The 27,172-nt window shown below is 39.9% G+C and overlaps 1 protein-coding gene across 2 annotated transcripts in view; it reads right to left on the reverse strand.

Annotated features, from left to right (window-relative positions):
• The window catches only part of apeh (acylaminoacyl-peptide hydrolase), an 83,086-nt gene that overhangs the window by 36,579 nt on the left and 19,335 nt on the right, over nucleotides 1-27,172 (reverse strand). For both annotated transcript variants that reach the window (XM_060931693.1, XM_060931694.1), the window contains exons 3-12: nucleotides 24,583-24,709; nucleotides 24,402-24,489; nucleotides 24,051-24,126; nucleotides 23,618-23,709; nucleotides 23,436-23,507; nucleotides 15,990-16,127; nucleotides 15,798-15,889; nucleotides 2,881-2,921; nucleotides 214-332; nucleotides 68-128 (exon numbers count right to left, since the gene is read on the reverse strand). In XM_060931693.1, the coding sequence (XP_060787676.1) occupies nucleotides 68-128; nucleotides 214-332; nucleotides 2,881-2,921; nucleotides 15,798-15,889; nucleotides 15,990-16,127; nucleotides 23,436-23,507; nucleotides 23,618-23,709; nucleotides 24,051-24,126; nucleotides 24,402-24,489; nucleotides 24,583-24,709 (906 nt within the window). The remainder of the gene's footprint in view (nucleotides 1-67; nucleotides 129-213; nucleotides 333-2,880; nucleotides 2,922-15,797; nucleotides 15,890-15,989; nucleotides 16,128-23,435; nucleotides 23,508-23,617; nucleotides 23,710-24,050; nucleotides 24,127-24,401; nucleotides 24,490-24,582; nucleotides 24,710-27,172) is intronic.

Here is a 27,172-nt window from a genome sequence, read left to right on the forward strand (position 1 = left end):
TACAAAAAAGCCATATGTTTATATAATTATTTGTTATGGTAAAGACAGACAAACACACACAGTATACCTTCTCTGACTCTCTTGACCACATCGACTACCAGTGACGTCTTCTTTGTATACCAGTCATACTACAATAATCCACAAGTACAACAAAGTCAGTAATGATACAATGTCTCCAGATAGAAAACACAATACACAGGGACACAAACACACCATACACAGCTTGCTGCATTGCTGATGTGGGCCATACACATCACACTCAAAATAGACAATGCGGCAGTGATCTGGACTTAGACGAGGAGAGAAGATTGCGCCGGAGCCAGACAACTGTTCTAAAAGAAGAGAAAAAGAGAAAGGAGTATGTAGATACACATGACACAAAGAGAACTTTTTAAACATTAAATTATTTAAAACATAGAATGCCTTTCAGATTTTTCAAGTGTAAGTCATAAAAAGAATTTTCCCCGACACCCAATTATTTTTGTTTAGTGGACTGAAAGCTACGGAATTCGAATCACAGACTTCCAATTTTATTGGTTTATATATTATACAGTGGTGGGCAAAAGTTTACATACCCCAACAGAATGTTTCGTTTCTTGCCTATTTCTAAGAGAAATTGAATGATAATACACAAAAACCTTTATTTCACTTGTGGTTAATGGTTGGCTGAAGTTATTTATTGCATTAATTACTGCGTTTACTCTTTGAAAACCATGAAAACAACAAAAACTACCTAAATGACCCTGATCAAAAGTTTACATACCCCTGTGAATTGGCCTGAAAACCTGTACACAATTTGACATAAACAGGACTGAATGGCAATTAAAGGCAACTACCTTCACCTGTGATCTGTTTTCTTCTAATTAGTGGGTGAAAATAAAAGTCAGTAAATTGCTGGACTTTTGAGAGAACCTTTTATCCCTCATCCAGTGCTGCGCATCATCTTTGAGATTGAGCCATGGGAAAATCAAAGGAATTGTCAAAGGACCTGCATGAAAAGGTAGTTGAACTTTATAAATCAGGGAAGGGATATAAGAAAATATCAAAGCAATTAAAAATGTCAGTCAGCACTGTTCAAACAATAATCAAGAAGTGGAAAGTCAGGGGCTCTGTAGACACCAAAGCCCGTTCAGGTAGACCAAGAAAAATTTCACCAACCACTGCTAGAAGAATTGTGCGTGATATAAAGAAGAAGCCCCAAATAACATCTGGTGAACTTCGAGATTCTCTGAAACAAGTTGATGTGGATGTTTCAAAGAGTACAATTAGGAGACTCTTGAGAAGAAATGGGCTGCATGGGAGAGTTGCCAGAAGAAAGCCCCTTCTACGCAAATGCCACAAAGAAGCCCGTCTACGATATGCCAGACTGCACAGAGACACACCCCAAACCTTCTGGCAAAAAGTTGTGTGGAGTGATGAGACCAAAATTGAACTTTTTGGGCACAACACTAAACGCTACATCTGGCGAGGAATCAACAAGGCCTATGATGAAAAGTACACTATTCCCACAGTGAAACATGGTGGTGGATCTCTGATGTTTTGGGGATGTGTGAACTACAAAGGCACTGGAAATTTGGTAAGAGTTGATGGCAGGATGAATGCAGTCACTTATCAAAAAATACTGGAGGAAAATCTACACGCCTCAGCCCGGAAGCTGCGCATAGGACGAACTTGGACATTCCAGCACGACAATGATCCAAAACACAAGGCCAAATCAACTTGTCAGTGGCTACAACAGCATAAAGTGAAGGTCTTAGAGTGGCCATCTCAGTCTCCTGACCGCAACATTATTGAGCCACTCTGGGGAGACCTCAAACGTGCAGTCCATGCAAGACAGCCCCAGACTTTACAGGAACTGGAGGCTTTTTGCCAAGAAGAATGGGCAGCTTTACCATCTGAAAAGATAAAGAGATTCATTGACAACTATCACAAAAGACTTCAAGCTGTTATTGATGTTAAAGGGGGAAATACACAGTATTAAGAATTGGGGTATGTAAACTTTTGATCAGGGTCATTTGTGTAGTTTTTTTGTTGTCATAATGGTTTAAAAAGAGTTAACATTTTCTTGACAATAAATGGCTTCAGCCAACCATTAACCACAAGTGAAATAAAGGTTTTTGTGTATTACCATTCAATTTCTCTTAGAAATAGGCAAGAAACGAAACATTTTGTTGGGGTATGTAAACTTTTGCCCACCACTGTATATATAAAAAAACAACAATTAATGAATTTAGGGCCACGTGACTAAATTCTCTGCCATTTTTTTCCTGCTTCACCATGACCCAATTCAAGATACTACGTCATGCATCACGTGGTGGGCTTTCCCCGTTCATGCAAGGCATTGTGGGATACAAATTTGAAACAGGAGAGAAAAATGGAGGATGAGAGTGTGAATGAAACGTGAAAGACCGACTACAGTAACGGAAAGCAAGAAGAAAAGACGTTATGTTGCGAAGGAAAGGAAACGCAGGACCAAACTAATAAATATCAGCGGTCAGCGAGCACCTCAGTGTGATCAGCTGTTTGTTTAGCGACAGAATGATGGAACTGTCAGTGCACGGTCAAAGGTAAACCTGTAGATGGCAGTAATGCAACACTGGATGCCAGCTGCCGTAAAACCCAAAAGAAGATGGTAAACCTGCGCATGCGTACATGGACTTCCACTGTCTGCTTGACTGTGCGAAGCAAGCGATTTCATGCATATTATTTGGGAGGGAATCCCCTCAAATTAAATAACTTCACAGCCACAGAATGGCTTGGTATTTTAAGGTATTACAGAAATAAACACATCACAATGACCCAATTTCAGAGGGAACTAAATTTCACCGATTTTATGAACTCAAAAGGCTGTCAAACTTTAAGTAAAGTAGTATTGCATACCACATTTTCCACCGGTGAGATCCACATAAAATAGAGAAGACCTAATACACAGAGAATAAATAAATTACATCATTAATGAGGTGCATTTTGAAATTGCAGTCAAAATACAAGCCAGAATGTGTCTCAGGACATTTAGAAAACATTTTAATTATTACACTAAAAATAGGCCTCATTTATCAATCTTTGTATAAAGTTGTGTGTAAATGCTTGCCTAAACTACACTAAACAAAAAATTTAGGAAACGCTGATTTTCTTTGTGCTCGTGCATGTATTAATGAATGCCGATCTGCTGTATAGGGTAAACAGGGTTCCCAACACAGCTCATTTATGTTTAGTGATGTGCACAAAGCTCCACGAAAGGTAACGCGTACAGAGGGCTGGAAACACAAAATGACCACTAAACAGCAGCAGAAAGGCAGAAGTGGAAGTTATCTTGACTCATGTCTAGGCCAATAAAAATATGCAACAGCATCACACCTGAAAAGGTCACAATTTTGAGACAAATGACAGAAAATGTGATTTAGGTACGAATTTGGGTATAAGGCAAAAAGGAAAGGATTTGACATGAGAATGGAAGGGGGAGGGGATCAAAACTGTACCAAGGTCATCATGGACATCAAATACATCACACAGGGAAATGCTAGTGCTTCAGCTGGCAAGCACAACGTTCTTCCCAAATCACAGGATTTTCAAGAACACCAAATTTCTTGCACAAATGTTTCTACGCAATTTACAGATCAATTTGTTCATATTCAGTTTGATAAATGAGGCCCAATGTATTCAACACTAGGGACAGGATTCTCAGTGTTTAAATAAAGTCACAGATTGAAACACCTTTATAAACTGGACTAACACTAAGTACTTTAGTCAGAGATAGAAACAGTTCAAGATTAAAGTCTTAAATTATTTGCAGTTATTTAAAGGTTGACTGCCTTTCAGATTTTTCAAGTGTAGGTCATAAAAAGAATTTTCTCCGACACCCAATTATTTTTGTTTAGTGGACCGAAAGCTACTGAATTCGAATCACAGACTTCCAAATTTTATTATTATTTTTTAAAAATAAAACAATTAATGAATTTAGGGCTATGTGGCCCAAAATTCTCCATCATTTTTCCTGCTTCACCATGACCCAATTCAAGATACAACATCATGCATCACATGGTGGGCTTTCTCCATTCACGCAAGGCGTTGTGGGATACAAATTTGAAACAGAAGAGAAAAATCGAGGACATGAGTGTACAAATGAAACATGAAAGACCGACTACAGTAATTGAAAGTGAGAAAAAAAGGATATTATGTTGCGAAGGAAAGGAAATGTAGGACCAAACTAATAAATATTGGTGGTCAGCAAGCACTTCGGTGTGGTCAGCTGTTTGTTTAGCGATAGAAGTGCTATGCACTTCCTGGTTCCTGAGTTGTTTACGACGAGTCTTTTTTTCCGCGAGTGTTGGCATTAATTACTAATCATTTAAAAAAAATTTTCTACAGATAATTTTCCAGTATCCTCTTCATTTTTATTGTACGGTCTCTTTCCTTTTTGTACTTTCCACTTTCGCTTTCCTTTTTCTGCTTTTTTTTCCTCTCTCTTTTTTCGGTAGAACACCGAGACCGGAAGCTTTCTTTTTCCTTCTCCTCCTGTGTAAAGACCATAAGCGGAGGCCATCCACATCGGATCTGCTTTAATATCAACAGATCTTTGATTAAGGTACGTGAATCTTTTCATCATGGCACATCTTCAGCCTGTTCAGTGTGCTGAGTGCAGGATGTTTAGTCATTCTTCCTCCGTCGCTAGCAATAGCTTTATTTGTGATAAGTGCAGATTAGTTAGCTCTCTGACAGAGAAGATTACAGTGTTAGAAGCCCGTGTCCAGGCTTTAGAGAAGGCTAGTGAGAATGAGAACAGTGTAGTTTCTGTAAGGGAAAGTCTGGATGCCCTAGGTGGAGTTAGTAATCCCCCAACTCCGGCATTAAAGCCTTTACAGCGGGGCGAATGGGTGACGACTCAGCGGCATAAGCGTAGAGCCAAAGCTACCGCTGAGGCTCGCCCACGGGAGTACCACTCCTCTCCGCGTCACGTGTCGAACAGGTTTGCTCTCCTTAGTGATGCACCCACTGAGAAACCTGAAAGAGCTCTGGTTATAGGGGACTATCATACGGCACGTGAAATTAGCTCAGCCTTTAGGGGCACCAGCAGCTTTAGTCAGGTGTATACCGGGAACCAAGGCGCCGGACATAGCAGGTACCGGTAATCTTGGGGTCCTAGGCAAGCACAGGTTCTCAAAGATAGTTATCCATGCAGGAGCTAATGATATACGCCTTTGTCAGTCTGAGGTTACTAAGAGTAACCTTTGTAGAGGTGTTTAAATTAGTAAAGGCGATGTCCGATGCTGTAGTATGCTTTGGCCCCATCCCAATGCGGCGTGGCGATGTAGCTTACAGCAGGTTATGGTCGCTGAACTGCTGGTTGTCCAGGTGGTGCTCTGAAAACAGTGTGGGCTTGATAGATAATTGGGCTAATTTTGAGGGCACTGCTGGCCTGTTAGGGCAGGATGGTATCCATCCCACTCGGGAAGGTGCTGCTCTCATTTCTTGCAGCATAGGTCATAGTCTCAGAACAGGCCTAGTTAATTTCTGACAATCCAGAGCCAAGGCCAGGGAGCAGACGAACAGGCTAAACCGACTGTCTGCTAGCTGCACAGTCTCGTCACTCAGGGTCCACTACATCGAGACTGTGTCTGTTCCCCGAGCTCAATAAAAAGGTAGAAATATTTCATAGAGTTTGTTCCAGTAACCTAATCAATATAAAATTAGATCATACTGACTGCCAGCTGCTGCCAGCACCTTTGATCTAAAGGTGGGGCTATTAAATATTAGATCTCTTACATCTAAAATGCTAATGGTTAATGAACTCATTACTGATCAGGAGTTTAATGTACTTTGTTTAACTGAAACATGGATTAAGCCAAATGAATATATAGTATTAAATGAAGCTAGTCCTCCTGGATACCAGCCTCGTCTAACTGGCAGAGGAGGAGGCGTTGCAGTTATTTATAATGATTATCTAGGTGTAACACAAAAACCTGGTTATAAATTTAATACATTTGAAGTTCTTCATACTCATATGTATGTAGCCTCAAAAAATAAGTCTACCCAGTTAATTCCATTACTTATTATTTACAGGCCCCCGGGGCCATATTCTGAGTATTTTTCTGAATTTACAGATTTTATCTCAGATCTGGTTATTTCCTTAGACAAAGCTTTAGTTGTTGGAGATTTTAATATTCACTTTGATAACCCAGAAGACCCTTTGAAAATAGCATTTGTGTCCATTTTAGATTTAGTAGGGATTAATCAGAATGTCATAGGACCGACCCATAATTGTGGTCACACCCTCGATTTAATACTAACATTCGGGTTAAACGTAGAAAATATAGGTCATACTTCCACAGTCTGAAGTTCTCTCAGATCATTATCTCATCTCATTCAAACTATGTCTGAGTAATAATGTATGCACCTCACCACGCTACTGTATTAAATGTACATTCACTTCAACTACTGCACAGAGCTTTATAAATGATCTCCCAGAGTTATCAACTTTGATTGGGTCACTGTCAGCCCCTGCAGAACTTGATCAGGCAACTGAATGCTTAGAGTCAACATTCCGCCATACTTTAGATAATGTAGCTCCTCTTAAAAGGAAAATGATCAGAGACAAAAAATTAACACTCTGGTATAATGATGACACTCGCACATTAAAACAGACCACTCGAAAATTGGAATGTAAATGGCGTCAAACAAAATTGGTAGTGTTCAAATTAGCATGGAAGGAGAGCTTCCTGAAGTATAGAAAAGCTCTTAGTGCTGCTAGATCAACATATCTCTCCTCCCTAATAGAAGATAACAAAAATAATCCTAGATTCCTATTTAATACTGTCGCAAAATTAACCAGGAATAAGTCCACTATAGACATATGCACACCTGTAGTATGTAGTAGCAACGATTTCATGAATTTTTTTAATTACAAAATTGAGAACATCCGACAAAAAATTCAAACTACTAATTTAAGGTCAGACAATGTAAGTGACCCTGTAGTTAACAATATAACTGTATCAGATCAGCAATTAGAATGTTTTACTCCCCTAAAAGAAACTGAATTACTTTCATTAATCTCGGCATCAAAAGCCTTAACTTGTGTACTAGATCCCTTACCTACACGTCTATTCAAACAGATAATACCTGAAGTAATTGAACCGCTTCTAAAAATAATAAATTCTTCTCTTATGATTGGCTATGTACCCAAATCCTTTAAACTAGCAGTTATCAAACCCCTGATTAAAAAACCTGACCTTGATCCCTGTCAGCTGTCCAATTATCGGCCAATATCAAACCTCCCCTTTATCTCCAAGATCCTTGAAAAAGCTGTGGCACAGCAGTTATGCTTATATTTAAATCGGAATAACATCCATGAAATGTATCAGTCAGGATTTAGACCTCATCATAGCACAGAGACAGCTCTGGTTAAAGTAGTAAATGACCTACTGTTGGCGTCTCATCAGGGCTGTCTCATCTCGCTGCTTGTGCTGCTTGACCTTAGTGCAGCATTTGATACCACTGATCATTCCATTCTTCTGGATAGACTAGAAAATGTTGTGGGAGTTAAGGGAATGGCCCTCTCTTGGCTCAGGTCTTATTTAACTGATCGCTATCAGTATGTTGATATAAATGGTGATATTTCTAGACGTACTGAGGTAAAGACTGGTGATCCACAAGGTTCTGTCTTGGGTCCACTGCTTTTTTCTTTATATATGTTACCTCTGGGTGATATTATTCGTAAACATTGTATTAGTTTCCACTGTTATGCTGATGACACACAGTTGTATGTTTCTGCAAAACCAGATGAGAGACACCAGCTTAATAGAATTGAGGAATGTGTAAAGGACATTAGACACTGGATGCTTATTAATTTCCTTCTGCTTAACTCTGACAAGACTGAAGTACTTGTACTAGGACCACATGCAGCTAGAAGTAAAGTTTTCTGATTACATAGTAACTCTGGATGGCCTTTCTGTTTCTTCACGTGCAGCAGTAAAAGACCTCGGAGTGATTATTGACCCCAGTCTTTCACTTGAAACTCACATTGATAACATTACCTGGATAGCTTTCTTTTATCTCAGAAATATTGCTAAGATAAGAAATTTAATGTTACTACGTGACGTGGAAAAACTAGTTCATGCTTTCGTTACCTCCAGGTTGGATTATTGTAATGCCTTACTGTCTGGATGTTCCAATAAGTGCATAAACAAGCTCCAGTTAGTTCAAAATGCAGCAGCAAGAGTCCTTACTAGAACTAGAAAATATGACCGCATCACCCCTGTCTTATCCACACTACATTGGCTCCCAATCAAATTTCGTATTGATTATAAAGTACTACTATTGACCTTTTAAAGCACTGAATGGTCTTGCACCACAGTACCTGAGTGAACTTCTGCTCCTCTATGACCCGCCACGCCCACTTGGATCAAAAGGTGCAGGCTATCTGCTGGTACCTCATATAGTGAAGGCTACATCAGGGGGCAGAGCCTTTTCTTATAAAGCCCCACAGTTATGGAACAGCCTTCCAAGTAGTGTTCGGGAATCAGACACAACCTCAGCGTTTAAGTCTAGGCTGAAAACATATCTGTTTAGTCAAGCCTTTTGTTAATGGTGTTTATGAGGTAAAGGTGTAGATCTGGAGGGTCCTCAGACATAGAGTGTTTTAGCAAACTGGGATGTATGGATGCTGTCAGTCCCCACTCGCTTGCTCACTCGAGTTTGTTGACGGTGTATTGGCTGGCTGCTTTATGTCCCGGGGCTCCCTCATGCCTGTGTTACCTTCTGGCTCTCCCCTTTTAGTTATGCTGTCATAGTTAGTTGCCGGAGTCCCTGCTTGTACTCAATGCAATATGTACCGTATACTGTTCCTAATTATTCAGGTGACATTGGGCATACCCAACAACCTGTGTTTTCTCTCCCCCCCCCCCAAAAAAAATCTGTCCCTCTGAGTTACATGTTGGTCCTGGGATCGAGATGCTGACCTCTTCGGCTCCTCGGACCTGCCTGATCCATCCTGGTGCCCTGTGTCTGGTTGGAGTCTCATCGCATCGCTCCTGTGGAGGGCGGCCCCATGTGGACAGTTGGAGGTCATGCCTGGAGGACACTCTGGACTCTTGCAGTGGTGCTTTTGTGGCTGGGGACTGCAGTTGCCTTGCTGACTTTGGGACTATGGTTGTCGTTGTCGTGAATGGTTTTGCGCTCGGGTTTCCGTCAGTGGGGGGTTTATAGCATCAATGAAGCTGACTATGTTAGGACTGTTAATGTTATAGTCATGTTGTCTGTTTTTGCCCGGATGAGGATGGGTTCCCTTTTGAGTCTGGTTCCTCTCGAGGTTTCTTCCTCATGTCCTCTGAGGGAGTTTTTCCTTGCCACCGTTGCCACAGGCGTGCTCATTGGGGATAGATTAGGGATAAAATTAGCTCATATTTTAAGTCGTTCAAATTCTGTAAAGCTGCTTTGCGACACTGTTTATTGTTAAAAGCGCTATACAAATAAACTTGACTTGACTAGAATGATGTAACTGTCAGTGCACGGTCAAAGGTAAACCTGTACATGGCAGTAATGCAACATTGGATGTCAGCTGCCGTAAAACCTAAAAGAAGAAGAAGCGGCAGGAGAAGAAAAAACCTGCACATGGACTTCCTCTGTCTGCTTGACTGCGCAAAGCAAGCGATTTCATGCACATTATTTGCTAGGGAATACCTGCAAATTAAAGCTAGATGGCCTTTTGATTTCATAAAATTGGTAAAATTTAGTTCCCTCTGAAATTTGGTCATTGTGATAGATGTTTATTTCTGTAATATGTCAAAATATCAAGCCATTCTGTGGCTGGGAAGTTATTTAATTTGAAGGGATTCCCTCGCAAATAATATGCATGAAATCGTTTGCTTCGCACAGTCAAGCAGACAGAGGAAGTCCGTTTGCACATGCACAGGTTTACCATCATCATCTTTTGGGCTTTATGGCAGCTGGCATCCAGTGTTGCATTACTGCCATCTACAGGTTTACCTTGACTGTGCACTGACAGTTCCATCATTCTGTCGCGAAACGAACAGCTGATCACACCGAGGTGCTCGCTGACCACCGATATTTATTAGTTTGGTCCTGCGTTTCCTTTCCTTTGCAACATAACATCTTTTCTTCCTCACTTTCCGTTACTGTAGTCGGTCTTTCAAGTTTCATTCGCACACTTTCATCCTCCATTGTTCTCTCCTGTTTCAAATTTGTATCCCACAATGCCTTGCACGAATGGGGAAAGCCCACCACGTGATGCATGACGTAGTATCTTGAATTGGGTCATGGTGAAGCAGGAAAAAATGGCGGAGAATTTAGGGCCATCTCATCCCAAATTCATTAATTCTTGTGTTTAAAAAAAAAAAACTAATAAAATTGGAAGTCTGCGATTTGAATTCAGTAGCTTTCGGTCCACTAAACAAAAATAATTGGGTGTCGGGGAAAATTCTTTTTATGACCTACACTTGAAAAATCTGAAAGGCAGTCTACCTTTAAATAACTTCCCAGCCACAGAACAGCCTGATATTTTGTGAGATATTACAAAAATAAACATGTATCACAATGACCAAATTTCAGAGGGAACTACATTTCATCGATTTTATGAACTCAAAAAGCCGTCTCGCTTTAATGTTACTCCGGGAATAAATGAGGGTTTTTACTCTCCGAGGAAGAGTTCAGTTTAAAGCCGTCACAGTGAAACTGCAATTATTAGGGCTACATCAGTGAAGATCAACTGAGACATGCTCACTGGCAGGAATGTGACCCTTCACATGATTTAGATGCCATTCATTCATTTCAAGTATTTTTTAAAATGCCTTTGAATACCTAAGGTAAATAAAGTGGAGGTCATATTACTTTTGGAGCACAAACATTCATCTGTAACCACCCACCTCTGCTTTCAAGAAAGTAAAAGAAAAATAAAGAAAAGGAATGAAAAAGAAGAAAGAAAAATACTGCTCCCCCAACTTTTTTCTTGGGTTCTGCTTGATGCCAGTCCTAATGCACACCTCTACAATTAAATGCCGAAACTATATACAGGGCTGTGCAAAAGTCTTAGACGTGTAAAGAAATGCTGTCGACCAAAAATGGCTTTAAAAAAAAAAATCAAATGAAATGTTTCAACATTTCAAAAATACTATAAACAGCAGTAAGCCATAACAAATGAAACAAAGTCAATATTTGGTATGAAATGACCCTTCGCTTAAAATAAATAAATAAATAAATAAATAAATAAATAGGTAGATTGATTGATCAATCAAATCAATCAATCATTTAATTAATTTATAAACCAGTAGTCTCAGGTACAATTAGTGCAGTTCTATAAGGAAATGAGTTGTAGGTTTTACTGAGCATCTTACAAACCAGCCACAGTTCTTCTGGACACTTTGTCACACTTGCTTCTTAATTTTGCACCAAAACCCAGTAGCCTTCATGAAGTTTTCTTTTTTAATCTGAAAAGTGGTCTCTTATGTAATATGCTGCTCAGATACAACTTTTTTTTTTCCTGTAACATTTAATTTTGTGCTGGAAAATGAACGTTTGGAATTCTAAAATGTTTTTGTACTGACTCAATATAGAAGTCATAAAATAGAAATCTGTAACAAAGTTTGTATGAAAAAAATAGGGTGCCTAAGACTTTTGCACAGTACTGTATATCTCAGAAAACAAACAAGATTTAAACGAAAACTGATAGAACTAGCCAAACAGAAGTTACTACTACTACTATTAAGTAGTAGTAGTGGCTTCTGTTTGGCTGTAATATAAACAGGGGTGAAAGTAAGCCGGTCCTGGCCGGTCCGGCATACCACTAAAAGATTTGGCTGTACCAGAAAGAAAAATATACTGTCTCTGAGGGGGAAAAAAAATTTCAGCATAACACCACACCTGCTAACGTCAATTTACCAAAAGCAACACGTTTTCCTCAATATACTGTAGGGACAGCCACAGTCCCTGTCTAGAACTACAAATCCCATCAACTAACTCCCGCAATGACCTACGTCACGGCGGCCATGATCACCTACGTCACGTCACATGACCGACTCTATAAGTGACCCCGTCACACTCAACTCGCTCTCTCTCTCTGTGGACCGTCGCGTCATACAGACATAAAGAGATACCCACTTTCATCAGAACATCCAAAATCAAGACGTCTGCCTTGCAAGAAAAAGGACTCCGCGCGCTTTCGTATATACCACTGGCCACGGTAAAGAGTACCCAAGTTGCGCCGTCTCATTCAATTGAGTTACAACCGGTTTATTTGTTTATTATAAGTAACGTTACGATTGCAGCCCAAGCAGTTAATTAAAAGTTAGAAGCGACCGGATTCCTTCTGACTTAATCGCTGTGCACATTATCGTCAGAGACTTTTCCTCACGAACGCGAAACTTCGGGACATCTCTGCATATCCTGCATAGAGACATTGATACTGGAAGTAAGGCTGGCATTTGGGCAAACTAGTCTTAGGAATTAGCTTTATGAAATAATGTGAATTTAAACTCAGAAACTGTTTAATTGTGCACACTGTAGACACTTAGAGTGTCGAGTTGATCATTGTGGTTCTACATTGTTCTCTCTGGTCATTTTAATAGATAGGTTATTGCATGCTCTTCTCTATCCTCACTAACATCCCTTAATTTCATTATTACACACATTTTGACCTCATCAAGATTTCAGTGGATTTGGTAATGTTATAGGGAGTGGATTAGCAACCATGACGAATTCCTTTGTCTCAAGAAGACCACGAGGTGATTTTCCCTTCCCCCCCCAACACCTTAGATAACATTCCAAACTTTACAGTGCATCCTCCCTCTCACACACACACGCTCATCGAGTACTACCTCATTGTTTGTGCCTTGTATATACAGTATATTGCTGCTGACCATATTGAATGTATTCAACTGCTATTACCCATTTACTATCATTGTTATAATAAATTCAATTATTCTGTTAAACTGTGCTTGTCTGTTGCTACTGTATCCTTGAAGTCACACAATCTCAAAGAACTCCAAATTGCCTTCACCCAAGTGTATATGAATGCTATTGGCTGTAGTGTCTATGTAATACGGTAAGTAATACATTATTGCTGCATCAGTGGTGATCATAATAATTTGGAATATACCATAATTTAGCTGTTAGGTAATTTATTATTAAACACCAAAATTAATGGTATTATTAATGAGACTGATTTAATGAGACTGATCACTTAAGACCAATTGCACCCACAATACATTGCATATAACTCGTTCTGACCTGTCTCTGAATTATGTCTGAAGTGAATTCCTTCTGTGTTTTACTCGACAGACAACATGCGAGATAGTGCGCGTAGCCCACTGCTTAACCATCTTGCGCCGACGTGCACAGCTGGTATCCAAAGTGTTTGTTTTAGTAGACAGACATTTGTTGCAAAGTCTCCCAAATAAAAACAACATATACAGAAACATATGCTGATGTTTCAATATTCTATTATGTGTGCAGTGTTTGTATAGAAACAAACTGACAACAATAAATGCAGCAAACCTCCTCTTCATCAACACAGTGGGACCACCATGCAAGCAGTGGGATCCCCTTCCTTATGTAAAGACTTGGCTGGGCAAAGGAAGGAGAGCGGCTCACTCAACAAAAGGCATGGCTCGCTGTCAAACAGATGAGGACAGCTACTTCAAGCCTCTTTGGAATTTATTTTAGCTGTTTTATCTAAAAACTTTCACTTTTCTGTTCTGTTACACTGTTCTGTGTCCAATGTCCAAAATGAAAAGTAAGTTTTCAACTGTTCAGCTAAAAAAATGTTATTAAAACGATTATGTTGTTGAAATGATGTGTTTGCAATTTATTTATAATCAAAAACTGATACAGGTGGATGAAAAAGTGACAGTGTGATAAAAAAAAGTACTATACTAGTACTACTGAGTGATAAGAAGTCCTAGTGAATGCTTGATAAGTAGACAATAATAAATAATTAGGTGTATTTTTCGGCGCGCGCTGTGCACGCGCACTATTACTCAAAATAATAGTACTGGCAAGAAATAAAAGTTACTTTCACCCCTGAATATAAACCTGCAGCCACACCAACCCTGCATCAATAAGATTGCAGAATCCTGCTCCACAGCATAGTGTGATGGAAAACCCATTTCCTGTATTCATGACCACTGAAGGTGTACGAGGTGCGATCAAAAGGTTCCAAGACTATTCTTGTTCCAAACCAATGTAGAGCTGCAAAGTAGTGTGCATGCAGTAGGAGAGAGCAATAACTCGCGAGTCCTGCAGTCAACATCGAAACCAACGTTATACACATTTTTGTAACAACGTACATGCGCGTTTGTGATTTTACTACAGACCAAAGAGCAAACATCAAATTTTATTCCAAGCTCAGGAAATCAGCAACAGAGACTGTGGGAATAGAATAGAATGCCTTTATTGTCACTGCACAAATGTACAACGAAATTTAGTTCGTCACAGGAGAGCAAAGCCACTGCATACGTACATGCCGCCACTCTTAGTCACCCCAGCCCAAGGCCATCCCATGTCAACCTAACTGCATGTTCTTAAACCATGGGAGAAACCAGAGCACCCGGAGGAAACCCACGCAGACACGGGGAGAACACGCAAACTCCACAGAGAAAGGCCCCCGTTGGCCGCCGGGCCTGAACCCAGAACCCTCTTGCTGTGAGGCGACAGTGCCAACCACTTACACCACCGTGCCGCCCATCCACGGTTGCTGGGTGGCATGGAAATGCTTCAGCAAGCCTACGGCAATGAAGCAAGGTTGAGGTGTTTTGAGTGGCATTCGTGCTTCAAGAGTGGCAGAATGTTGTCTTTTAGTGATGTCCTGCCCCACTTGACGCTTCAATTCTGCAGGCTTGATGAAGCATTTTATGGGTCTCTGTTTCCCATCACAAATGCGCATGTGTGCATTGTCACAAAAACGTGTGCAACACAGGTCCCAATGTGACATCACATGGCATACTGACTCACAAAAGTTATTGCTTGCTCCTACTGCATGCACATGACTTTGCTGCTCTCCGTTGGTTCGCAACAGGAACAGTCCTGGAACTTTTTTTTTTTCTTTAAATCGCACCTCAGAGTTACAGTTTTAAAACATACAGGAACAGTGCAACTCATGAATTTCTAAACTATTCTCTGTACGATCATTTTGAAAGAGGATTTCATGGCTATCATCTGGTATTTTATCCAAAGACTCCACTATTCCTGACAGGAGGTCATCGAACTGATCAATGACTTTACTTGTATATTTCAGGGGCCTTTAATCTCTCCCTTTGGATAGTAGTTTCTTTGACCGATCTAGCTTCATGTTCTTCCACCATACCTGTATTCATTCAAAAATAAATGCAATATCATTCCAGTACTTCCACAAAAAGCATGCTCATCAGCACTAAATCCACTGATGCCCAGGCTTCTGCAGCTGATGTCCTGTTTATCTTCAGTGATAACGTGGTGCATTGGAATTCTTTGCTTAATAGTATTTTTTGCTGAAATGTTTTGGTCTGGTGTCTTTTTCAGGCAATAAATGAATGGGATGCTCCCTTCGGGTGAGGTGAGAGACTTAGCATCTGGTGGAAGAGTTTGAGTATCTTAGGATCTCGTTCACAAGGTGATGGGGGGGGGGGGGGGGAGTGTGAGATTGACAAATGGATGGGATCAGCAACAGGGCTATAGTCACTGTACTGGTTTGTGGTGGTCAAACAGGAGCACTCTATTTGAATTTTAATAATATTTGAAAAATTTTGAAATAGTGTTTCACTGTGCATAGAGCTACCACACATGACACAATCAACACCCTCATTCTCACTCACCGTCTGTTGGGGCAGCTTTTCAGGCCCAGTCTGAATGGCTCATGCGGCCATCCAACAAACACCACACCAGTGTCATTAGGTGCCCAGAATGCCTGTGAGTTAAAGGTTTATACAAATGACAACAGACAAAACCCCGAATAGTTCAGATGGGGATGTACATGTTTAATGACTTACTTGAGTACACACACTCACCTGTCCAGGCGAAATATCATCTGGTACTCCCTCCAAGACAGAAACATTGTTGCCCTCAATATCCAAAATACAAAGTACAGGTGTGCTCTTACTGACCAAATTCTCGCCCCAGTCCTCATAATAAACAAACTGGTTACCCTGAAAACAAAACCAGTAAAAAAAAAAAAAAAAAAAAAAAAACACAATACGTATTACTGGAGTTGGGAGAACTGTGTTTAAACATATATTACAGGCATTTAGCTGATGCTCTTATCCAGAGCGACATACAACATGCTCAGAGCAGCTTGGGGAGCAGTTGGGGGTTAGGTGCCTTGCTCAAATGTACTTCAGCCGTTCCTGCTGGTCCAGGGAATTGAACCAGCAGCCTATTGGCCCCAATGCTGCTTCTCTAACCATTAGGCCATGGCTTCCCCGCTCATATTATATGAGATATGGATACATAATGCATATTATTCTATCCACATTCACTGGATATGAGCAATCGTGTGCTCTGATTGGCAACTCTACTGAGGATATCAGATCAAATACCGTGAGTAGAGAAAAACAAAATGGTGGCGCGTGTTACTGAACCAACCGAGGATGAAATAAAAACTACTCAAAAACAAAACCCCCCCAAAAAAAAGCAACAAAATATGGAAAAGTATTTGATGGTAAGAATGTATTTTTTTCAAGAATTATTGTTGTTGTTATTATTATTATTATTATTATTATCATCATCATCATCATCATAGCATTTTTCACAAATTGCTACTGTCATTTCACCGGTTGGTTTACATTCCTGTTTAGGCATTAAAATTTGCTGAATTTTTTTTTAGACTGGTTCAAAAGCTCAAAGAAGTTTGATAATTACATAACTGAAATGTCCAATGAAGAATTAAATAAATGTCTAAAGCTATTCTATACCTCGGCACCACAGCAAGACTGCACCTTCTACAAAAAAAAAAAACATTAAAGTCAATTCATGCAGCCATTGATAGGTTTTTAAGAAGTCCACCTAAGCGGAAATGATTTTGTCGGACATTTTGTATGAAGATTTATTTATCGAATTTGCAAAAACTCTCCGTTTCTCAAAATCCAGTGAATGTAGATAGAATAAAACAGTTATTCCACTCAATCTCATCATACATGGCTTGTACCCAACTTGGCGCTACGTGCCTCATCAGCTATCAGCTCATGTACGACTTGATTTCATGGAATAACTTAAATATGTATATATGTTGCAGGTAAAATCCATTCTCAGGTTAAACCTGTATTCAACCTAGGTTGAATTGGTGAACTACATTTTACCTAGGTTAAAGACAACATATATATAGACAACATTCAATCTAGGTTAAATTTATAATTTTTGTATGCTTTGAGACTGTTAGCTTTTTGTTAGGGTTTGGATTAGCTTTTTGTTACGGTATGGGAGAATTTGCGATGATAAACTGCACAGTGTAGTGATAAACACTGTGGACTACAGATCTGGAGGGTGCAAGTTCAAATCCTGGTGAGTACAATAAAAATTCTTTATTTAATTGTGATTTGTAGAGTGTCTATAGAGAAGTAGTTGAGAAAGTACGACATCAAGGGCCTTGAGGACCAGAGAGAGGAGGTTAGTGGGTAGACAGGAGAGTGTGTGTGTGTGTGTGTGTGTGTGTGAGAGTGAGTGAGTGAGTGAGTGAGAGAAGATGACAAAACTTCATTTTCTTCTTTATTTTTTTAAATATTTCAACCCCCCCCCAAAAAAACACGCTCCTATTTTTTTTATGACGCCCCATTTAAATAAATAAATCCCTTTTCAGACAGTTGAACCTAGGTTGAATACACATTTTACCTAGGTAAAATGTGGTTCACCAATTCTACCTAGGTTGAATACAGGTTTAACCTAAGACCGGATTTAACCTGCAACATGTATAAAAGTGGTTGATAAATTAAAGGAAAAGACACCAATAACACCATTCTTCTAAAACAGGTGTTCTCTTTTTTTTCTGCAGCCAGGAACCCCTTTTGCTTTAAAATACAAATCTCATGGACCCCTAAAGCTCAAGGTTTTTTTTTAGAAAATATTCAAATTATTAGGCTCATTACTCAATGTCTTCGATAACATTTTTGTGGGTGCTTTTTTTAATTCCTGAACTTTCCACTACAAGAACAGGTCCAATTTAACATTTTTATAGCCCTACATGTTTTTCTGTTACTGAGGTTTGGATTAAACATACGACTTTGGTGGTCTGTGGTTTCCACCACTGTAACAAAAGTACAAACCCCCTGGTTTGTTTCACAGACTCATGGGGGTCTCCTGGATCCCACTGTTCGAGATGATATTCCCTCAGTCGGTGTTTTGATGATCATGGTAGAGAGCGCTCTCTGACATATCACTGAAAATTCTCCCATAGGTTTACAACAGAGCTAAGATTTGGGGATTAAGAAGGCCATAGCATATGATTTTCAGAATTTTCACACTTGAGTGTGAACTCATGAGATAAAGGCATGATGAGTGCCTTCATCATGAGATAAAGGCAATCAGTTAGAAAAAGTACAGTTCCTTTTACAGGGCAAGTGGACACAAACAACGTCAACAAAATTATTTATAAATAAAATAAAAATTGTGTTTTGTTTGCCACACAACCGTGTACTCATGCAGGGTTCCCGCTAGCGCTTGTCTTTGACGAACATAATTCATCAGCGACGAAGAGAAAATTATTAGCAGTCGTCATAGTGACGAATGTATTTGTCATCTTTATCATAAGTCATCTTTTATAGATACCTCTCCACAAATCCCTCCGTTTCTCGAAATCCAACCGCAGTGAAGAGACTGCAGGAAGTCAGGGTGTAAACAATGAGTACGTGCTTGTGACCAATAAAAATCGACTACACGATCAAATGAGCGCCAAACATTTGACCAATCGCAGCGCGTTTGGTCACAAACCAATCGGCCTGGTGTGGTGGTGTAAGCTCTGCATGAACCAAACAACGGCGCAGTCTAAAGTGACAGTTTTTTGAGTGGGCTTCTTCAAGCACTGAAGATGATTTAAGGGCTAAAATAGCCACAGGGGAGGCACACTCCGAGCCCCTACCGTCCCTTAGCAGATTGGACAGTATCAGTAATACAGGGGTCAGTAAAATAACGCCAAAGTGCCATCAGCCAGGCAAGTGACTGAAGGGAGGTACGTTTCAGGCGGCATGACATGTTGCGTTCCTGTGGTGAACATATGATGAACAAAAGTGCTCTGAGAACACAATATCCCCCACTGGTAACTATATCTATGCTATAAGTGCTTAATACACCCTCATGAAGTTGTCAAAGTACAAGTTTTGTAATCAAGGGCCATAACTCTGGTGAAACGTGACTGAATGGAACGAAATTGCAATATGCGTATTACCGACATATAACAAAGAATCCAGTCAAGTTTCATGAAATTTCTCCAAAAATTGTGAGGGGAGTTGATTTCAGAAAGTTAGTACCCTTCCTGGGACGGACGGACATTGCCACAACATAATCCCCCTTTGGGCCTTTCGGCCAGCAGGGGATAAAAACACTGTCATTCTGTGTTCGGTTTGTAAATTGACGAGAAAATCGAATTCTTTCACTGTTGGTTGCTCCAAGATTCCTCTAGACTCTGTTTAATTGTAAATCAAGTTTTGTGTTGAAGTAAAGGCTAAACGGAGTCCTAATACCTCTTGTGAATAATTCCATGCTAAAATAACCTTCAGTCAGCTCAAACTAGAGGTTTATTTTAGTTTGATGGTGCACAGGGGGCCCAAAATCAAGTCTCTCTTATTACAGACTGGAATGGAGCCCAAATTTTATATGTAATGGAGAGGCTTAGCTGTATCTGTGCAAGTATTTGAATTGTGCCAGTTTGGTTGGTATAAACCTGTATTAAGTCCACTTTGATATGTCAGTAACTAAGAAAAAATACAGACTAAGTGACCAAAAAAAAAAGTGAAGAATACTTCGGCTTGATTTTTAAAGGAAAAAAGTGGAGAATATTTTTCAAAACCCAGGGGGAATGCTGCATATGTAATTAAATATTTAACAGTTATTTCATGAAATCGAATCGTACATGAACTGACAGCTGACGAGGCGTGTAGCTCCGAGTTGGCTATGTTATGCACAACAAGACTGAGCTGAATAACTGTTTTATTCTATCCATATTCACTGCATTTTGAGAAACAGAGCATTTTTATTTTTAGCAAATTCGATAAATAAATACTTTACAGAAAATGTCCGACAAAATCATTTCTGCTTAGAATGTAAACAAACCGGCGAAATGACGGTAGGAATTTGTGAAAAATGCTATAACAATAATTCTTGAAAAAAAGATACATTCTTACCATCAGATACTTTTATTCCACATTTTATTGCTTTTTTTCTTTTTGTATTTTGAGGGATTTTGTTTTCAAGTAGAGTTTTTTTTTTATTTCATCCTCGGTTGGTTCAGCAACACGCTCCACCATTTTTGTTTTTCTTTACTCACGGTATATGAGCTAATAGCCTAGTAGTAGAGCAGCCAATCAGAGTGCACAACTGCTCATATCCAGTGAATGTGGATAGAATAATATAACATCTACACCAGACAATAATCTCTAATACAAGTATATGAGATATAAATGCATATTATATGGACATGAGTGTTTTACTGGGAAATAAGCCACTCTTATTTTTCATACGAACTACATGCGGAACATAGAGAACCAAAACTGTGACATAAATCTCTATGTGTCACTCGTGAGGAAATCAAGGAACTGTTTTGATAGATTTTTTTTTGTGAATGTGTCTATATGATAAAAAAGGGGCTTGAAGATATTAAGTTTATCTTCTCATGTTGAAAAAGTCGCATTTTTCCATACGAAATACGTCCCAGATCTGAGCGACATATTTTCCAATATCTTCACTCCCAGTGGTTTCCCGCTGACTAGATGTGCGTTGTCAAAATGGCGAACTGGTTCAAAATTAAAATTCTTTTGATTAACTTGTGTATTTTTTGTGGCTGTGTCCATATAAAGAACATTACACAGTTGCGCGAAGATGTGAAGTTCATCTTCTCATGTTAAAAAAATATATCACTTTGTTCGCTTTGCTCACTCATGAAATATACGTTCACCACTCGAAGATAAACTTCATATTTTTTTGCACAACTGTGTAAAGCTACAGTCACACTACAGCTTGTGATGGATTATCGATGAAAATGAGGTGTTTTGGTTGCGATGCAGGCGACATACTGGTGAGCTAAAAGTTGTGGTCACACAGCAGGTGAAAAACACTTGACTATCACACCTTCGTACATTTGAGCCTGGCGCAGAAGAGCATCCTTATATGTGCATACTGACTGTACTCAAATCAGCATGAGGTGTTTCCCATAATGACTGGGCCCCAAGAGTGCACACATCATGCTCTGAAGGATCCCCAAATGTAAATGCACTTTTCAAGTCTCGGTGAAGGTTAGGCTATGCTGAGCTGCTGTGTTGATGAGGCTCCCGTGAGCATCAGGGGACATGGATTTGAGACCATTACATCTCAAGAGGCCCGACAAAGGTTCCCCAAACTTCGGGAAGTATTCCCAAACCATCTGCCAGTATTTGCCACTTAGTTTACCGACAAAAACATGGCCACCGAATGTCACTGCAAACGCTGAAATATTCTGCAACATTTTTGGTCACTCACGAGGTGAAGACACACCAAAAAACAACTTATGAAGCTTGGAGAACATTCGCCATGCATCGCATGATTGGTGGTGATGCTACCAATTTTTCATCAAGTATTCGCAAACCCATTTTGAGCTGTAGCGTGAACAGGGCCTAATATCCTTTATACAGCTGTAGTCAGAACTTTACATACAGTGACATGAATGTCATCTTGGATATGAATGTCATGGCAACATTTGGGCTTTCAGTAATTTCTCTGAACTGTTCTTTTTCCTGTGGCAGAAAGACTGTATAGCATACATCTTTAATTATAAAAAAAAAAAAAAGAATTTGGTGCACAAGCTTTAATTTTCTTTGGGTTCTCTGAAATCAACACAGGGTCAAAAATTTACATACGCTCACTTAGATTATTAATTCAGAGGTGATGAAACTTCCAAAATGTCTCTTATCTTGCCAAGGCCGAGGTCTCTTAACTTCCTGTTAGTGATCATGATTGACTACAGCTGGTAGCTTCTCTGTGCCTTCATAAAAAGGGTTTGTTTACAGCACTCATTGGATTGACCAACACACAATACAATGGGAAAGTCCAAAAAGCTCAGTGCAGATCTGAGAAAGAGGATTGCAGATATACACAACTCCAGAATGTCTCTTGGAGCCATTTCTAAACAACTGCAAATTCCAAGATCAGTTCAAACAATTGTATCCAAGTTATTGTGAGGTGTAGTCACTTTACCAAGCCACTCTGCTTCAAGAAAACCCAAACGGTCACCCTCGGCTGAAAGGAAGTTGGTTTGGATGGTCAGAAACAACCTGGGAACCACCATGGCACAGCCCTGCCATGAACTGGAAGCTGATGGATCACTGTCTACAGTTCAGATCACCATGGACTAAGAGGCTGCTATCCAAGAAATAACCCCCTGCTCCAAAATTGACACCTTCAAGCTTAACTAAAGTTTGAAGCTGACCACACGGACAAAAAGAAAGCCTTCTGGAGGAAAGCTGTATGGTCAGATGAGACAAAGATTGAGTTGCTTGGCCACATTGGCCATCATGTACAGAGGAACACTGTACCAGCTGGTGGTGGTGGTGGCAGGATCATCATGTTCTGGGGCTGTTTTGCTGCCAGTGGAAATGGTTCATTGCACAAAGTGGATGGAATAATGAAGGAGGACTACCCCAGAATTCTTCAGCGTAACTCATCAGAAACTTGAACACAACTTGGGAGTTACAACAGGACAATGAACTCAAACACGCATCAGAGCTGGTTGTGGAGGATAAAGCAGGCTAAAATTAAGCTTAAAACAAGCCCTGACTTCAACCCTGTTGAAAACAAATGGACCGTGCTTATAAGCCGAGTCCATGTCAAGAAAAAATAAATAAATTTAATTGAACTCTACCACGAAGAGTCATGAAATATCCAACCAGAATTCTGCCAGAAGCTTGTTCATGGTAAACAAACATGCTTGGTCAAGGTGAATATTGAGAAGAGACTTTACCCAAATATTAGGTGTGCTGTATGTATAATTTTGACCCTGTGTTGATTTCAGAAAACCCAAAGAAAATTAAAACTTGTACACCAAATTCTAGTTTTTTTTTAAGATGTATGCTGTACGTTCTGCCACTGAAAAAGAACAGTTCAAAGAAATTATTGAAAGCCCAAATATTGCCATGACATTCATATCCAAGATGCCATTCATGTCACTGTATGTAAACTTCTGACCACAACTGTATATTCCCCAATATTGTCAGATTGACTACAAAAAACAAGAGGAGATAAAAACACCATTATGACTCTAGCCATTTGATTGCTTTTACCTTGACAGTATCCTCCTTCTTCTCAGCCTTTATTACTTCATCATCACCAAGCAAACTGGATTCAGACTCTGACTGTTAAAGTGAACGTGAGCAACGAAAGACAAAATGGGGTTATCACCAAATCATTTTTCTCAATAAGTAATCCATAAATCAATTTAGTGGGTTCATGTTAAGTTTGAGACCTGGAAGTAGGACTCGGCCTTGGGACGCTTTTTCTCAGCCACATAGAGGAGATGAGTTTCAGAGTGAGACCAGACTAAGCAGCCAAATTGTTCTACAAAAAGGGAAGAGAACAAAGCAAAACTGTATATGAACAATATGGCTCTGATATACTTAGAAATATCTACATTTTAAATGAAGAATCAAAACACAGTCAAGTATTGAGATCATCAACTGAGACTTTAAACTTTATTCCTGGATTAAGTGGTGAAAAATCTTTTATGCACTTTTTGCATGTGACAAAGGTTACAGTTTAACCACCAGTTAAAATATTGGATAAAAGTATTTTAAAATATTCTTGGAGGCTCCCAAAAGAGTGACATAACATTTACGAAACAGGACATAGTTTTATCACAAAACTCAGAGAACTACTGAGCAAAACTCTCGAGCTCTTACCATCCTCATACACCTTTCCATGCTTTTTCAGTGCAGTCAGGTTGAGACTTTTTATCTTGCTGTTCTTATGCCAGATCTGAAATCACCCAGCGTATGTAGAAAAAGGTAAGAGAAAGCGCAAAGCACTAAATCAGACTGTAGGCAAAAAAAAATTCAAAAATAAGTCTATTTCTACACAAAAATTCTAAAAAAAAGGAAGCCAGATATATAATGGCAAGGTATTCGAACAACTACACAGAAGCAACGTGTCAGAAATGTCTACCGCAAACTGTGTAGACATTTCACAGTTGAGTGAGCAGAATAAATGAGTCTTTCAGCTGCAAAACCAGTGACATATTTACGGTGGCTCACCTCAAGAAACTGTTTCTCCTCTCCTTTAATTGAACACTCCCTCAATACAGCCTTCATCTCTCCAGAAGGAGAGTCCTGGCTCAGCAGCCTGGATACAAGCACAGTGCACAGGTCATGTGAAACTCTGATGTGCAAAATGTACATAGTGTGGGAATAAAGCCAATAAACGTTTAAAACCTACTCTCCCTTGATCTCTGTGCAGTTCCCAGAGGGCCCGGAGTAGACTATCAATTTGTCGTCATGAAACACGATGTACTGCCGGCAAAATTTAACAATCTCATTCCTTTCCAGATCCCGCTGAGTCCACACTATTTTAAAAAAATGTAAATGATGAAAAAGTAAAAAAAAAAAACAAAACAAAAAAACATGGATTACAATTTTGTCTTATTACATCATACCAAAAGTAATATTACCCCACCAGTACGAACTGCCAAGGTGTTATAAATTTTTCTTCATCATCAGAAATCGCAGACTCAACATTTAAAAGGAAGTTGTGTTTCTAAGTCAAAAAATTAAACTGTCATTTAATTAAAGGGATTCCAATGCAATCCCCTTCTGCTGACGACCACAACAAGTATATTTCAGACCTTCGGGAAACGCATTGCAGCCTTGTAGTACTCGAGTCCAGGACTCAGGCCCTAATTTTAAGGACTCGTGACTTGACTTGGACTCGTACGTTAACTGCATTCTGACTCATAAATGGGAGACGAGGACTCGGATTTTGTTCTTTATTTTTTGCAATATGCCATAATAATTTGGCAGAAGATATTTATAGTTACATTAATTTTTATATCAATTTCATGCAAGAGAATGCACATTCACCTGTTCATGTATCATGTTCAGGAACAAACTAACGTTCATGGCATTAAAATGCCTGGAGAGAAGCCCCTGGGATTGTCCGCTTTGCTTATACAGTCTTCTCGTGCAGTGGGAAAAAAACGCACTGCTGTGTGTTCCATATGTAGAAGAACTATCGAGGAGACGACGGGGACAACCTCGAACTTCACTCATCATTTGGCAAGACTCCATCCAGAGAAGGAAGTGACATGCTATGTTCATTGCTCTGTTGATAGCGGGGTTTGCTTGCTGAGCGATGAACTAGCTAGTGTTAAAGTGCATATCAAGGGTAAATTCAGGAGCCAGATCAATGTAATTCTCCTATTTTATATTAAACTTTGGTCAAATATCTGCCACATTTTGTGCATTTTTTTTTTTTTACCTTGTGCAATACCAGAAAAATTCATTTGAAATCAAGCCATTTGAGATGAATTCAACCGCCTCTGAAAAAACTTGGCATGTGGTTTTCCCGGCAAACATTGATTTTCGTGACGTCACGTGCAGGACGCCTCCTTCTGAATTCTACATCAGCGCTGGTTTGTTTATGAGAAAACGACCATATTATTTACATCCCCGGTGTTGTCTCCGTCGTCTTCACTACTTGAATCATCATCAAATCCAAACAGATGAAGCCCCAATGCCCGACATCTCATTATATTCTTCATCCAAAGGTGAAGTAACATTGCGCTCAGGTGACAATTCCATATTTCAATGCAAAATCGCTAGCTGCTAAACTTGGTCTACACAGGCTGTGCACTGAAACCGTGCAAGTTCTCACAGCCTGCTGGCGGTTTCGCAAGTGATGTCACGAATCTGGCTCCAGACTCCCTTGTGATTTTTCCAGACGCGTTTTGTTATTTTATTTTTTTCTGCTGTAGACAGATGGCCTTGTGCAAAATTACCCTTCTGGATGAGTGTGTAAAAGGACATACTTTCATATAAAAAAAAAAGAAATTGGTCCAGGATATGCACTTTAACCCTCTCTCATGTTATTTGCCCTGTTGATGGTGGATGGGGCTTGCTGAGCAATGAATAAGCTTTTTATCTCTAGCCTATTAACTAAAATGGGGCAGTCAAGCAGTAACGTTAGTCCAACACACAGTACGTTTACATGCACATCCAAATCGAGCTGCTGTCGGTAATCGAGCAAAGGGTCCCAGCAGGGGTGCCAGAGAAATCCAATCCTACATGCACACAAGGAAATCGAGCTATTGTGTGAGGTACATTGTGCACCCGAGCCACAGGTGGCGCTACACGCCCCATCGTGTTGGTACACTTCCGGTTGTTGTCATGAAGAGCTATTCAAGAGTGTAAACAAAGTTATCAGTTCCGTGTTCTCCATTGCGCGTTTTTCTCCCGTCCATGAATTTTAATATATTCAACTCCTTAAGCTGAATGAGCATGAACTCTGTCTCCTCATTGCTCCAGAAGTGCACGTTTCTGCTCGCCATTTTCTCTTCTTCGTTTGTTCCTCCTGACCTCTTCTGCTGCTCGCTACTACTGTTGTCATGCCGACCGAGGCTGTCGTGTTTCCCGCTTGTGGTCTCGTCACTCATCACTTCCGGAAGGGGCACTGCTGAAGTAAGTAGCTCCACTACGTAGCTCGATAGGGTATACATGCACTAAGTAGCTCGGCAAAAATCGCATAATCTAGGTCGTGTAGCTCTATTACGAGAAATCAAGTTCGGTTCAATTTCAGCCTAGCTAAGGTGTATCCATGGCATTTAGAACTTCGATTTCAGTCGAGCAACGGCAGAAATTCGATTTTCTCTATGTGCATGTAAACGCACTCACAGTAGCAGAGACACTTTCACATAAAGGCAGCAACAGCCACCGTCAAATGGTGCAGTTGGAGTCTTGTTCTTGGTCTCAACTCGAAATTTTCTTAAATGACTTGGACTAGAACACTGGGGACTCGAAACTGGACTCTGACT

The sequence above is a fragment of the Neoarius graeffei genome, chromosome 10 (genome assembly GCF_027579695.1).
Source record: "Neoarius graeffei isolate fNeoGra1 chromosome 10, fNeoGra1.pri, whole genome shotgun sequence".
Classification (NCBI taxonomy): Eukaryota; Metazoa; Chordata; class Actinopteri; order Siluriformes; family Ariidae; genus Neoarius; species Neoarius graeffei.